Consider the following 14,422-nt stretch of genomic DNA (forward strand, 5'->3'; position numbering starts at 1 on the left):
AGCCAGGGTGGGAATACGAGATAGCGTTCACACTACAAGGAGGTCAGTGAAACAAACGGAATTTATAAACGCTACCAACTCAGTCGGTGAGCAAGAGACATTTGAAAGACTTTTAATTAGAAGCCGTCTGGCCCAAAGGTGGTTCATCAAACCTCAGAATTTTAGCAAGGCATAGTTGCATTTGGATGGATTTCTATTAACCTCTTCCCTGAAACTAGATGTCATATTGTCAATCATCATTTCTTCTAAAAAAGAAAAGAAAAATTTTTTTTTTTGGCCAAGTTTTCCAAAATGTATGACCAGGAGTAGCGGTGACGGGGGGATGAAGGGAGGGGTGGATTCCATGTCAATCTGGGGACCAGAAAATAGTGTGAATTAAAGGTTGGCACTGTACCATAGAAGGATTGATTTCACTGGGATCCACATACATTCTGCTGACGTCATACAGGGAGTTTATATCTCTTTCCTGAAAAAGAATAAAGAAAAATAAATGGAAACATCCATGCTCCTGAGACAACCCTTAAATTGAACGAGGATTCCAGGTCCTCCTGGGTCAAAGAGTTGAAATGTCACAGTGTACTCATGCCTTGTGCATAGAGACAGTGAGGAGCTATCAAGAAGTTCCCCAAAACTTGGAAACTTTACCCCAAAACAAGAAAGTCCCCTATCCTGGCCTACTATGCGTCAGGCACTGTGCTCCTTTGTAAAAACACAAACCCTGACTGTGCTAGAGCCCATTATGATGTCTCTTCCTGACCTGCCTTTAGTGTCAGTAGCTTGTAACTGGCCACCGTGGAAGTATTTACACCATGGAAATTGGCAAATGCCACAGACCAGGGCTTCTTTCCTCAGAGAGCTGGTTAAACATTTACTGCACACACTGAAGACCCATCCTGCCCTCTGTCTCTCCTCACTGGGCTCCAGCCACACTGGCCACCATTCTGTCCCTCAGAGTCAGCTCAGGGCGTGCTGTGGCTGCTCCCCCACCTAGAATTGGCTTCCTTCCCAGCAGCCATGGCCAATTCACTCCCTCTCCTAGGTTTCAGCTCACATTAAACCCTCTGCAGGAGGACTTCTCTGACCTCCCACACCTCAATCTAATGTAACGCCCATCCCTTGTGGCACCATCCTATCTGATTTTCTTTGATTGTAATTCACACTGCCTGAAGGCATCTTATTTATGTGATTACACATTATCCAGTTCCCCTACCTAAAACCTAAATTTCCTAAGTGCAGACTTGTTCTACCATACTCCCAGTATCTAGAACTGTTCCTGGCACATGGTAGGTACACAATAAATCTTTTTTCAGTAAGTTAATAAATGCACTGGATAGCAACTGAGACATGGTGATCAGATCAAGTCTCTTTTCTGCTCAGAACCTTCCAATTGCTCAGGATCAAAGCAAGTGTCTTACAGTGGCCCTATACCTGCAGCCCTCTATCAATCCCCATCCTTATTAAGTTCTACCCTTACCCTGGCTCACTCAATTCCAGCCACACCGGCTTCTTCTCTGTGCCTCCAGGCACACCCTGACCTCAGGACCTTTGCACTTGCTGTTCCTTCTTGCTCTACAAAGCAGCATGACCCATTCCTTCACCTCCACTAGTGTCTGCTCAAATGTCTCCTTCTCAGTGACATCTTCCCAGACCACCTTTGAGAATGGCAACCACTTCCCCATCCACTTGTCCACCTTCCCAGTTTGTTTTTCTCCATAGCACTTATCACCAGCTGGCATTTGATCTGTATTTTTTTTTCATTCATCTCATTTATTATCTGTCTTCCCCACACTAGACTGCAACCAGCATGAGGGCAGGGTCTTTGTCCACTGTGTTCAATTTTGTATCTTCAGGGTATCAGATACATGGTTAAGTGCTCGGTAAAAGTTTGCTGAATAAAGAGATGAACTAGAACCTCAGACAAGCTATTCTACCAAATCACTAGTGAGTCAACCGCATACCATATTGTAGCGTTCCAGGAGCTCAGGGGTCACAGGGTAGCGCAGTCTCATTTTTCGGTAGAGCGCATGCTTCTCATAGTAACTGACGAGCTCCACCAGGCTCTCGAAGTAGGCAGAGGTCCCCAGCACGAAGTGCCGGCCGTCCCGGTTGATGCGACAGTGCTTCACCTTGCCCCTGGCCCTGGAGCGGGGAAGACCACACTGGGCTGACACACCGAGATCCTGGCAGCCAGACAACTGCTATATAATCCCTGCCTCTTAGAAATAACCTAGTTGTCCATCCTTAGGGGACCAGGTCATAAAAGGATGTAGCGCTCCTATGGAATACAATGATGTGGGTCTTTTCAAAACAGATACAGAGGAGCCTAGGAGCCTGTACCTCAGAACAAATACTGGGGAGTGATTCAACAGCTAGTTCATCTTGCCCTTCCACGCCTCCCCAACTATAGGACTTGACTTTTGGGGAAATACCCTAATGTCCAGGTCAGGGTCGGCAAACTATGGCCCACAGGCCAAATCTGGCCTACCCCCCATTTTTGTAAATAAAGTTTTATTGAAACATGGCCACATTCATTTGTTTATGTATTGCTTGTGGCTGCATTCACTCTACAAAGGCAGAGCCAAGTAGTTGCAACAGAGATCACATGGTCTGCAAGGTCTAAAATATTTATCCTCTGGTCCTTTACAGAAAACATTTACCAGTCTCTGCTCTAGAACTCAGGGACTTGGTGCCCAAATCCTTAAATCATATCTAAAAATGGACCGACTAATGCAACAGTGGAATTTTCTTTTCCCCAAAAGGAAACAAGTCTTTTATTTCCTCACCCATTTGAAACAAGAGGCAGAAAAAAATCCAAAATAGAACAGGCTCCTCAGTTTTACTAGCTTTCATCAGTAAGAATAGAAACATTTGGGAAAATAAGTTTTGACCTTAACTTTACAGCCAAGAGCATCTTTTCATTAAAACTGTCTAACAGCACAGTTACTACGGGCGAACCACTCATCTTTTTAAAATGTTGCACCGGAGAGACACCTTTTATGGTTTTAAAACACATGTCCTGTTTAAGCCATTTCTTCAAAAAGCCCAGTAAAAATTGCTGGAAGACTTCTGCTTTCATAGCCCTTTGCAGAGTTACTTTAATAAATTAAATTTTTTAAAAAAGAAAAAGAAATACTGCTGAGTGGAAGAACAAGCTGCAGAATGAAACTATAGTATGATTCCATTTGTATTTTTTAAAACTAGAACAGATTACCCACACACAAAATGGCACTATATATTTTCCACAGGTATATACATATGTATATAAATATTTTTTTTTAAGTCTCGATGGAGATAACAGTGAGAAAACTACTTTCTACAAGATAAGAACTAAGATGAGTAGGGCCACAAGGGGCTTTAGTCTTCAATGCAATGTCTTCATTTTTTTATAAGGAGACTATATTTATACAATTAAAAATTCATTTTAAAGCTTTTTACAAAAGCCCCCTAGGGCAGGGTGGCTCTGGGATATTAAGAGCATGGGTCAGGTTCTGGTAACTTCTCTGAGCCTCAGTTTCCCGGGGATTTCCCAGCAGTGCTGGGGATTCAAAGCTCCCGTCTCCTGGCAAGTATTAGGTTACCCAGGGCAAGCCCCATGCAATGTATCCAGCACCCAGAGGGTACTCAATGCATGAATGCTTAGGAAAATATAAACAAAGGCAAGCTAAAACAAGCTTCCCTGGGCAAGAGAAGGAAACAGGAGCAGGGCTGAAGTATGAGTTATGACTTCAGGTCTCCTGGACTGTGTTGCTATATGTCAGCGGGTGCCACATCCTGAGGTCTTAGCTTCACCAAGGAAGCCCTGGTCCCACCAACGGACACCTCCCATCCATCACTCCCAGAAAACTTCATCTCTTTGCATGGATTGGAAAGCAGTGAAGAAAGAGCACAGACTTTGGAGGTGAACAGGCCTGAGTCTAAAATTCTGACTCAGCACAGAACTAGGCTGTGTGGCTCTAGATAAGTCACTTAACCTCTCTGGGCCTCCATTGCCTTATCTGTAATACCTGGATCTCACCAGCTGTAATGAAGGACTCAACCAAATGAAGTCTCAAAGACAACCCAGTATCTGAAACATTAGCTATCACCATCATCAAGAATAAACTGGGGCTGGGAAGACAAAGAGACAGTATGATGAACTGAGTCTGAACCGCCCCACTCCCAAAATTGTCATTGGTGGAAACCAGAAAAATCAGGTGTCTTAGGGTGGAATTAAAGTACAGAACCACAGTCCTCTAGATGGTTGGTCTATACGGCCTTCCCACTGGCAGCGTTGGGTGGCAAGTGAACATGGGAGGAAGTCAGATCTCTAACATCACTGATCTGGGCTGCCAGGGCTGCTGGAGTTCGAATCCCAGCTCCACTCCTTCCTGGCTCATGTTTCAGCCAGTTACTTAACCTCTCTGTGCCTGTTTCTTCCTCTGAAAAATAACCATCATGGTCACAGACTTGTTGGAAGATAAAGTGAGTTAATATAGGACATTACTCTCGAGAAAACAGACCAGGGCCCAGCACACTGAGAGCACATGTTAGTGTAGGCTGCTTTTGGTATCATTATTGTCGTCACTGCTGCTGACCCCCTAGGGAGAGAGGCACTGTGAGCTAACCCTCCACCAGCACTTCCCCCTTTGCTCTCCACACCTGGCCTTCCTAAGCCTCCTCTGGAGAGCATACAGCAGGCTCCAGCCTGTGGATGTACCTGAAGGTGATGGCGTAGGAGTCGCTCCCTTCCCGCTTCCGGATGAGAAAAGCTCCGTCTCGGGGAACCCTCATCAGCATGTCCTCCGCTTCTCCACGGCTCAGCCCATCGTAGTACCACCTGCAGCACAGAACCAGGAAAAGGGCCAGGTGAGAGGGCTGCCCGCAGAGGAGGACACAATGGGCTTGAGGATGCCTGAAATATGGCCCCAGAAACCACTGGAAATGACACAGTGGGTCTCCCATCCAAAACGCCTCTGAAGACAGCTTAGTTTTTCAAGACCACCAAGACATACACAGTCTGGGTGAAATGTTCATGTCGTGGGTCTGTTTGGAGCACAAGAGAATAAATCAACTAATCTTTCCTCCCCCAAACCCCCTTACACACACATTGGCCCAACTCTGAAGAGCCAGCATCAGAGGGAGGAAGTCACTGCAGAGCGTCTCAGAAAACCGGAGGCACAGAACACAGGGAATAGGGTTTTAGACAGGTTTTGTTTAGTTGCTCTTTGGTTACTTGTAAAGATGACGTGAAACAGCAAATTTTAAAAGGCAATCCATATGAATATAGACAAGAGAAATGAAATATAAAGCTGCTGTTACCTGGCTTTCTCAGAAATGTGCATTTTAACAGCCTTCTGCTAAAACCTTGCTTTTTTCCTTTGTTTCCAGAATGCGTTAACCCTTTGCAAGGCATAACTGATACTCACTTTACCAGGTAAAAAAATAATGAAGGGGAAACCTTTACAATTACTCTTTCCTTGTTCGCTTTCAGAACAGGAATAAGCTTTGATGAGCAGAAAGGTATCACCAGGGCAAAATTAACCTCGGAAAATCAAGGCCCAGGAACGCAGGAATATGAAGATAAAATAGCAGAAAGGAAGGGAGAGAAAAGAGAAAGTGGGCAAAAGCAAAGGAGAGCAGGTATTTGGAACTGTGGCCACACTGGGAACTTTAAGAGACCCCGGAGGGCCCGGGTGGTAAGCCACATGGGAATTTGGGTCTCAGCACACCCATGAGACTGGCTTTTCAGATTGGTGAACACAATCTGCAAGGGTGTCTGCATTCCACCAAACCCATGGCGTTGCCGCCTGAGATCTGCTGCCCCGAGAGCCCAGGTTCACGTACGGCTTTGATTCATGGGGGTTGGGGTTGGGCACAGGGTCAGTGAGCCGGAGCTCGAAGTCGGCACAGCGCAGGTGCGTCTCACGGTAGTGCTGGATGAGGGCATAGATGCTGGTGAACATGAGGTTGTCAGTCAGGTAGTACTTCAGGGTCCCGCCCTCCATGGTGGAGCGGATCCGGCAGTGCTGAACCCGGTTGGACCGCCTGCGGGGAGAGGGACAATATCAGTTCCCAAGTCAAGCCAGCTGACCCTTTCTGCACCCTGCGTTATCAGAGAACACAGGCCAGGGCCAGAATTGCAGCCAGGGATCCCAAGAGGTAGACACTAGGTGTGACCATACAGGCGTCCCTTTGCTGATACAACAGGCCCGGGGCTTTAGCACAAGTTGACCCTTTGGCCTGGATTCCGGGACATTCTACTGACTTCCTCCACCCACTTGCTCCCTTTTACCTACATAACTTCTACTTTGGAGCCAGGTGACCTAGGTTCGAATCCTGACTGTGCCACTTACAAGCTAGTGACCTTGAACATGACCTGTCCTCTCTTATCTTAGTGGCCAAACAAGGATAATAACTGTATCTGTCTCATGGAGTTGTCCTGAACATTGAATGAGATCACACACAAAATGTGCCGCCTGGTACATAGTAAGCATGTGTTACCACAATTACTCGTACGGTGTTATTATAATTTTTATCCTTCAGGTTTCATCTTAAAGCCACTTCTTTCAGGAAGTCGTCCCTTCCCCAACATTACCTTAGATCCCTCTAACAGACTTGCATAACATCTAGCATTTTTCTCATTGCACTTATCCAAATACAATTATGTATCATTTGCATGAGTACTTTTTCATTGTCCATCTTCCCCACCAAACTCTAGTCTCCATCGGGACAAGTCCCCTGTCTGTCTGGTCACTGCTAACTCACAGTACCTACCACAGAGCAAGCACTCCATAAGTATCTTTTAATGAATGAAAGCATGGATGGATGGATGGATGGATGGATGGATGGATGGATGGATGGATGGGATGGATGGATGGATGGATGGATGGATGGATGGATGGATGGATGGATGGTGGATGGATGGAAGAATGAATGGAGTGAGAAAGATCATGACAGCTCCATAAGGCTGCCTTTAGAATCTGTACTTTAGAGATGAGGAGATGGAGAATCCAGGAGGTTGAGTGAATCGCCCAGAGTCATACGACCTGATCCAGGACCGGAATTCAGGAGAGGTGAGTGGAGGTCACATCATAGTAAGCACAGGGTCAGATCCTGTCTTTATTTAACATGTTGATATTTTGTTCATCATAAATTTTTTTGTGTAACTTCTGATTTTTTTAAACATTGTGTTGAAACATCACTAACCTTGATTACTACGTTTTTTGGGCCTCACCCACCTCACCCAAGTCCTGCCCCATACAGCTCACTCAATGAAGTCCAGGGTTCCAGTTCAGGCCTGCCTGAGTCTGACCTGAGCTCCCACCACTTGCCACCCAGCTTCCCATCTGGCCAGCTGTGAGGGGAATGTGGGCATGCCCAAGGCAGAGGGCCATTACCAGAAGGACAGGGTGTAGTCATTGGGGAACCTCTCGCTCTCCCGCACCAAGAAGGTCCCATCCTTGCCCCCTGTTTCATTGCAGTATTCCTGCAGCAGCTTCTCGGCACTTATCCTCTTCTCCACCTTCTTATGGAACCACTTCTCTCCAAAATGCAGCTCTGTGGGAGGGGTATCCTGGACAACAAAGAGAAGAGGGGTTTCTGAAAACCTGGACAAGAAACCCAGCAACACCTGACTGGTCCCTCTTTACATGCTTACTCGGAGGGCTGGATACAGACAGAGGCTGGCCTCAGCCTGCCCTCACCTCAAGAGGTCTGAGAAGACAGCTTCCCATGCTACTGCTGCCTGCCACTTACTCCTGACAGCCCCCATCTGCAGTAGCCTCCAGAAGCCTGAGACATGGATGGGGTGAGGAGTTACCAGTTCAGCCCTCAACTCTATTGCAAAGGAAGTCTGAGGGCCATAATGCCCTGGAGGCTATACTCAAGAAACACTACCAACGAGGGCTAACAGCCCAAGGGGAGAGGGCAGCAAAGCCAGGGACCAGGCCAGGGTGTGGGGCTGGACAGAACATCCAAATGTCCCCATCCTCCCTAGGGAGCACAGGCCCTTCAGGCCCTTCGGAGAGCAGGAAAGACCCTGGAACCTCATTGGTTAAGCCCCTGGCCCAGCCAGCCAATCAGAGAAGAGCCAGGCAGGCCTTGGTACCCAAAGAGGCAACTCCTTGGGCTGAAAACGTCCAGGCCTGGTGGCCACAGGATGAGAGGAACAGTCTAGGAGGTCTCCACCTGGGGCAGTTCCTCTTCCATCGTCTGTTCGATGTCATCACTGAAAGACAGCTTGGCATCCGCGATGGCACAGTAGTGCCGAGTCCATTTCTAGAAAGCAAAACCAGCATTAGCTCTTCCCCAAAGTCTCTGCTCCATCAAATCTGGAGCCCAGGGCCCCCACCTGGCATCACCCAGCATTCCCTGGGGGCTCGCCTTAACAACTTCCACAGACATTTACAGTGGTTTCACAGAATTTGATCCTCTTTGAGATGTTTCTTTTAAAATATCTATTTATTTTGGGGTTCTCTTGGCATTTTCAGGATTTTTTTTATTCAATGTACCTAAGGGTAGATATGACTTAATATCAAATTTCTATTTCATATTTAAATTGAAGCCTTTTATGAATGATGGGATTTTTTTTTGTGTGTCCTTATGACTGCCTTTTTCTATTTCTTCTACTTTTTAAGACTTTCAGGATTTCTCAGCCAGTTTGTCTAGAGACCCTTTCTTCAATATTTAATTGTGACTTAATTCTTTATTTAAATTTTAACCATTTTTAATGTTTATTTCTAGGATATTATAGACATGTGAAAATATACTCAAATGGATTTGCCTGTTAGTTTAAGGAATATAAGAAATGGTGTTAGCACTCAAAATGCCTTATTCTCACCAAAAAAATAAGATTTCCAAAGGAACTGTCCTAGATTGGAAGACACTAAGGAGTTAGGACAACTAAATGCATTGTTGCAACCCGAGTTGGATCCATGACCACAGAAAGCACATTAGTACACAAACTGGTGATATTGTAATAAGATCCAATGTTAACTTCCTGGTTACAATAATTATGCTCTGATTATGTAGGATGTTAGTATTTGGAGACTCTAGGTAAAGGGTATATGGGAATTCTGTGTGTGTGTGAGTGTGTGTGTGTGTAAATACGTCATGTGCCGTATTGAATACAACATTATTTCAAAATAAAACATTACAAATATGAAAGAAAAATAAAGTTTCATTATAATGATAAATTCATGTGGGTCCAAACGGGAGTAAGACAGGAATATTCTCAGAGCCCTCCAGCCATCCTTGGATACATGTAAGGCTGTAAGAGGAGGAGCAAAAAGACCCACCTGATCGATGGAATCCCACATGTACAGTTCACCCTGCTGCTTCTGCTCCTCTTTCTTGTCCTCCATGTTGACATCTATGTCGCCTCGGGGGCCCAGCTTCTTATGCTGAGGGGGAAAAAAAAATACACATAGCCTGCCTCTCTCGAGACCCAGGTTTAGGATCTCTGAGCCAGCAAACATCCATTGGCAGGAGCCAGCCAGCAAGCATGCACCTGCAGCATCCTACCTCAGGGCCTTTGCACTGTCTGTTCTCTCTGCCTGGCTCCTCTCTCACGACATTCAGCTCTGTGCTCAGTGTCACCTCCTTGGAGGAGCTTTCCTCAACTATTGATCTGAAAATAGCCCATCTTCCCTTTCCCATCTCTTCACTCTCTAGCCCTTGTAGTTATTTTTCATGCTCTTAGTCCTATATCTTTCCATGTCTCTGTTTGTCTGCTGTCTTCCCTGCTAGAATGTTAAGTCCCATGAGGACCATTAGAAATGATTAAAAGTTCCCTGGGACTTGGTTTCATTTCCTGTTGAATCTCCTGTGCTAGCTCAGCAGACAGTAAGTATGCGATAAGTCCTTGATGAATCAATGAGACCACCTGTGTCCCCGACATTCTCCAGGACACAGAGGGAAAGACAGGATCACAGTCCAGTGGGCACAGAATAGGCTGGGCAGCAGAAGGCAAACTGAGGATGTAGAGTAAGAAGACCTGGGTGCAAACAGCACTGCTGCTACTTTATCAGCTGTGTAACCCTGGGTAGGTGGCCACACTTCCGAACCTCACGTTTCTCATCGGTATGACTAAGGTGATGACTACCACACACTCACCTTGGTGAGTGCTGACCACCTAGACAAGCATTTATACATCCCAGGTTGTGGTGACCTGGTGGAAGGAGCTCGGGATTGAGAGTCAGACCTGGGTTTAAATTCAAAGCCTATGACCTTATTGGCTGTGTGACCTTGGCCACGTGACAATCTCTCAGTCTCGGTAACTTCCTGCATAAACTGGGGATAATGACACCTCTAAAGGATCCTGTAAGCCAAAGGGCATGTAAGATGCCTGTAAAAGGTAAAGCATGACAGAAAGTGTTCCATTTTGAACAGCCTTTAATTATTTCTTTGGCAAGAAATGTGTAATCTCAGCTGAGTCATTCAACCTCTCGACCTCAGTGTCCACATCTGTAAAGTGGGTGAGGGGCCTGGGTAAGTTTTGCAGGGTTTTGATGAGATTGAATAAGAAAATACTTACAACCATGCCTAGCCCAGTACCAGCGCATGGCACGCACTGGTTTTATCACAAATGCTGTCTCTACCCCCTTTCCCTGAAATAGAGAGGGATGAGCCATGAAGTACCACCAGTGGGGCAATGAGTGCTTTAAAAGGAACCTTTATACCCTAAAATGGGGACACACAGAGAGCTGTCCTAACAGAAACAGAGGGAAGTGACAGATGCGCTGGGAACAGAGAAATGCAATGAGGTCCCCTGAAGACTCATTGACCAAATGCCTGAGAAGACGGGGCCCAGCTTCCTCTGTCATTTGTCCTGCCTTTCCCATGCTGGATGCTTCCCTTGGCGTCTCAAGTGAAAACTGTCCCAGAATCTTGGCCAAATTCTCCAAATATGCTGGTGCTTTTAGCCCCGAAGGCACCAATGTCCCCTCCTCTGAATGGGCCTTAGCCAAAGCCCCTGCCCCGCCCCGTCCCCCCCGCCCCGCCCCCCACCACACACACACACTGTTGCGTGCTTCTCTGTTGATGGGTCTGTCTCCCCACTAGACCATGACCTCCTGGCACATAGGGGATTGTTCCCAGTATATCTTGGTGACCCGTGACAAAATCTGCCTAGTAAACACCTGTCCATCCTTCCATCTCAGCCTGCTAGTTGTCAACAAAATCCATCCAGCTCCTTCCACTAATGGCTGCCCTACTAGAGACTTCACATCCCAGCCTCCCTTGCAGGTGGTGTGGGCATTAGACTAAGTTCTCACACAGAACAGGACAGGCTGGGACGTGTACAACTGACATTCACTTGTTTACTAGAAATCGCTGGCCCTGGACCCCCTCACATTCCCCTTTCTGTGAGCTGGAGCTCTACCACACACCCCAGGACGGTGCCCTAGAGCAGAGCCTTCACCACATACACCAGGGGCACATACACTCCCCACCCCACCCCTTGAAGTCTGAGGAAGGCTGTGGACCCCTTTCTCAGAATAATATTTATAATGCATAAAAGTATAAGAGAAATGAATTCTATTGAAGTACAATTATTAAGATATTAAATAAAAATATTTGCAATATACTAAAGATGTTCTTTCTTTATAATATCTTATGTAAGATCTAGAGGCAGATCTAATAACTACCATAATTTCAATATGGTGATGAGTACAACATTATTCTGACATATTTGCAATAACTGTAAGTGTGACATGAAAATATGCATGATTTCTGCTGATGACAAAGCCCCACGTGGCTTGTTGCCAATATTCATAATAGAAGAAAATGTTAAAATTTTACTTATAGGTTAATAAAAATAAAGAGGCAACATTTTCTCCCCAAAGTTCACACACCACCCCTCCTAAATTTTATCTGTGGATTCTTTGAAGATCTGCAGAACCCCAACTGAAACCCTTTCCCTAGGAGATTGTAGAACAGGACCCAGGGTCCCTGGATAACCTTGTGGGGCCAGAGCTCAAAGCTTCTAGAACACTCTCCCTCAGATGAGGAAAAAATGAACTCATATGCTTTAAGCTACTGTCTCTATCCTCGTAATACAAACACCCAAATGTCACCCTGCTCCGCGGCATCCCTGCCACTCTTGGGCACAGCAATCACTCATCTCTCCCCACAGCACTTGGTACACCACGTGCCAAAGGTGAATGCAGCCTTTTTGGGCAGCTGCCAACCTCCAGTCCATCTCCCACACTAGACTGGGAGCTCCTGAGGGCAAGACTAGTGCCTGGGTCACGGGAACACCCCCAACACCTCGCACGGGATTCAGAGAGGGGCACGGTGGAGGCTTGCCAAAAGAATGAACAATCATGAGTTAATACTTACATAGAACGTGCTATGGGACAGGCACAGTGGTGAGCACTTACACACATCCTTTCACATTATGCTCACAGCACACTACCCATGTAGGTTCTATTGTTATATCCAACCCCCTCCCAGAACACAGAGCCACCAAGAGGTTAAATGACCTTGGCCGGGTCACGGATTAGTAAGCAGAGCGGTATGAGCCCAGGCAATGGGACCTGGAGTCCGTGCCCTGAGCCAATGGCTCTCCTGGGTGAATGACAGTGGCCCAAGGTCACCTACCTTGATGATGATCTTCTCCCGCAACTGGCTGGGTGAGGGCAGCTGGTCAGCACTGGCCTCTGTGGGCTTCGTCAGCAGCAAGTCACCGAACACCTCCTTGAACACTCTGGCCATGTAGCGCTGCTGCTCCACGCTGCAATGCTCCTCGATGGACAGGATCACTGGGAAGCTGTGGACGGCAGAGGCCGGCGGCTCAGCAAGGGGGCCCGGCAGCCCGTCTGTGCCTGCCTGGCAGAGGGGCAGGTCGGCTCATTAAGGGGTACAGGCTCATGGCTTCCCAGCGCCGGCCTCCTCCAGGCTCTCAAACCAGGAAGTGACATGTGCTACTGGCTTTGTAGGGGGCACCAGCACTCAGCCGAGGAAGGACTTCTTGGCAGTGACTTTGGTCAAGATGGAGCCCAGCTGGTGTGTTTGTGTCTGTGTGTGGGGGGAGGGTGCAGTGGGGGGGAGCGGCGGGGAGGGGGCAAGGTTCGGATCTGTCTGACTCTCTGCTCAACCTTAGCTCCCTTCCCCTTAAAGGTGAACCACCTGGAAATCAGACAACTGACCTTGAGGTGACAAAGGCGTGATCTTTGATGGCCTGCACGACATCATCAAACTTGATCTTCGTGGTCCGTGTCCAGCCGTGATAGATGATGGGCTTCCCATCCGGCCCATCCCAGCAGTCCACTGATGGGAGAAACATGCTGCCTCATCACCTGTCCGTCACACCCCACCTCGCAAGTCCACTGATGGCAGACACGCTGCCCGGCCGGCCACTAGATCAGCCCTGACCCCCAGGCCAGCTCAGTTACTAGAACATGGAGGCCAAATCAATCATTATACTCAGGGCCCACCCACATGAGGATATGTGTTATCTGTGTACATATGTTACTTGTGTGGTTACGGGAAGATTTTGGTTGTTTAATTAAAGGTCCCTTTGCAATGCAATACATTTGTCCCAAACAAACTATTTTAAATATTTCTTTTCTAAAAAGACATTTATGGGTATTTTACTTTCCGATTTTACTTGTCTAAACCTTGGCTTGCTTTTTTCACTAGTGGAAATAATACACAGCAATGTGAAATGTTATTCTTAAATGTTCATAATAAAATATTCAAACAGAACTAGATTATGCAGAAGGTGAACATTCCCTAGATCGTCATCCCTCAGAGGTAACAGGAACTAACAGTTTCAAACTTAATTCTCTCACATTTGCTGTTTCCCATGGGGGAGAAAGTATAAATGAGGCAACAGTCTGTAGGAATAACTGTTGTTAAAGTTTGATGCCACGATGAATTTTTATTATTTTTTTTATAACATTGGAGCCTAATTCCGTGGTTTGTGCCTTTTTTCAGCCCAGTACACCTATGACCCTCCGGTGATTGGGTCAGGCTGGGGAATAAGAGGTGAGGAGAAGGGAGGAAGCAACTGGCTTCTGGGCATGTCCAGGATCCTGGAATCACCTGCACTGGGGTGTCTATGAGTAACCACGACAAGAACAGTGAGGATGGCATCCATAGCTGGGCTAGCTGCTAAAACACAAAGGGCATTTATTGGCCTTCCTCTAAAAACAGCCCAGAAAGAAACCGAGGGAGGACAGAAGGACAGTAAAGCCATCTTTGCTACTGGTTTCCATTGTTACCAGGACCCTTTCTAGAGGCCCAGAATTACCGCCTAACAGTTTGTGGCTCCAACCCAGCAGGTTCAATATCACTCGTCTTGATGGCCACATCCCTTACCCCAGATGCTACGGATACCTCGTTACTCCCTCGGCCTGTCCCACCCATCCCCACTATTAAGGTCTTTAAGACCAAAAAAAAAAAAAAAAAAAAGAAAAGGAAAAAAAAGAAAAGCATCAAG

At 46.7% G+C, this 14,422-nt stretch overlaps 1 protein-coding gene across 1 annotated transcript in view; it reads right to left on the bottom strand.

Annotated features, from left to right (window-relative positions):
• Positions 1-14,422, bottom strand: part of PLCG2 (phospholipase C gamma 2) — a 138,868-nt gene that overhangs the window by 43,969 nt on the left and 80,477 nt on the right. Inside the window, exons 13-21 of the mRNA XM_019743719.2 lie at positions 13,128-13,248; positions 12,580-12,748; positions 9,276-9,380; positions 8,167-8,256; positions 7,377-7,552; positions 5,824-6,024; positions 4,697-4,816; positions 1,959-2,139; positions 395-466 (exon numbers count right to left, since the gene is read on the bottom strand). Of these exons, the coding sequence (XP_019599278.1) occupies positions 395-466; positions 1,959-2,139; positions 4,697-4,816; positions 5,824-6,024; positions 7,377-7,552; positions 8,167-8,256; positions 9,276-9,380; positions 12,580-12,748; positions 13,128-13,248 (1,235 nt within the window). The remainder of the gene's footprint in view (positions 1-394; positions 467-1,958; positions 2,140-4,696; positions 4,817-5,823; positions 6,025-7,376; positions 7,553-8,166; positions 8,257-9,275; positions 9,381-12,579; positions 12,749-13,127; positions 13,249-14,422) is intronic.

This window comes from Rhinolophus sinicus, linkage group LG11 (assembly GCF_036562045.2).
Source record: "Rhinolophus sinicus isolate RSC01 linkage group LG11, ASM3656204v1, whole genome shotgun sequence".
In the NCBI taxonomy this organism is placed as follows: Eukaryota; Metazoa; Chordata; class Mammalia; order Chiroptera; family Rhinolophidae; genus Rhinolophus; species Rhinolophus sinicus.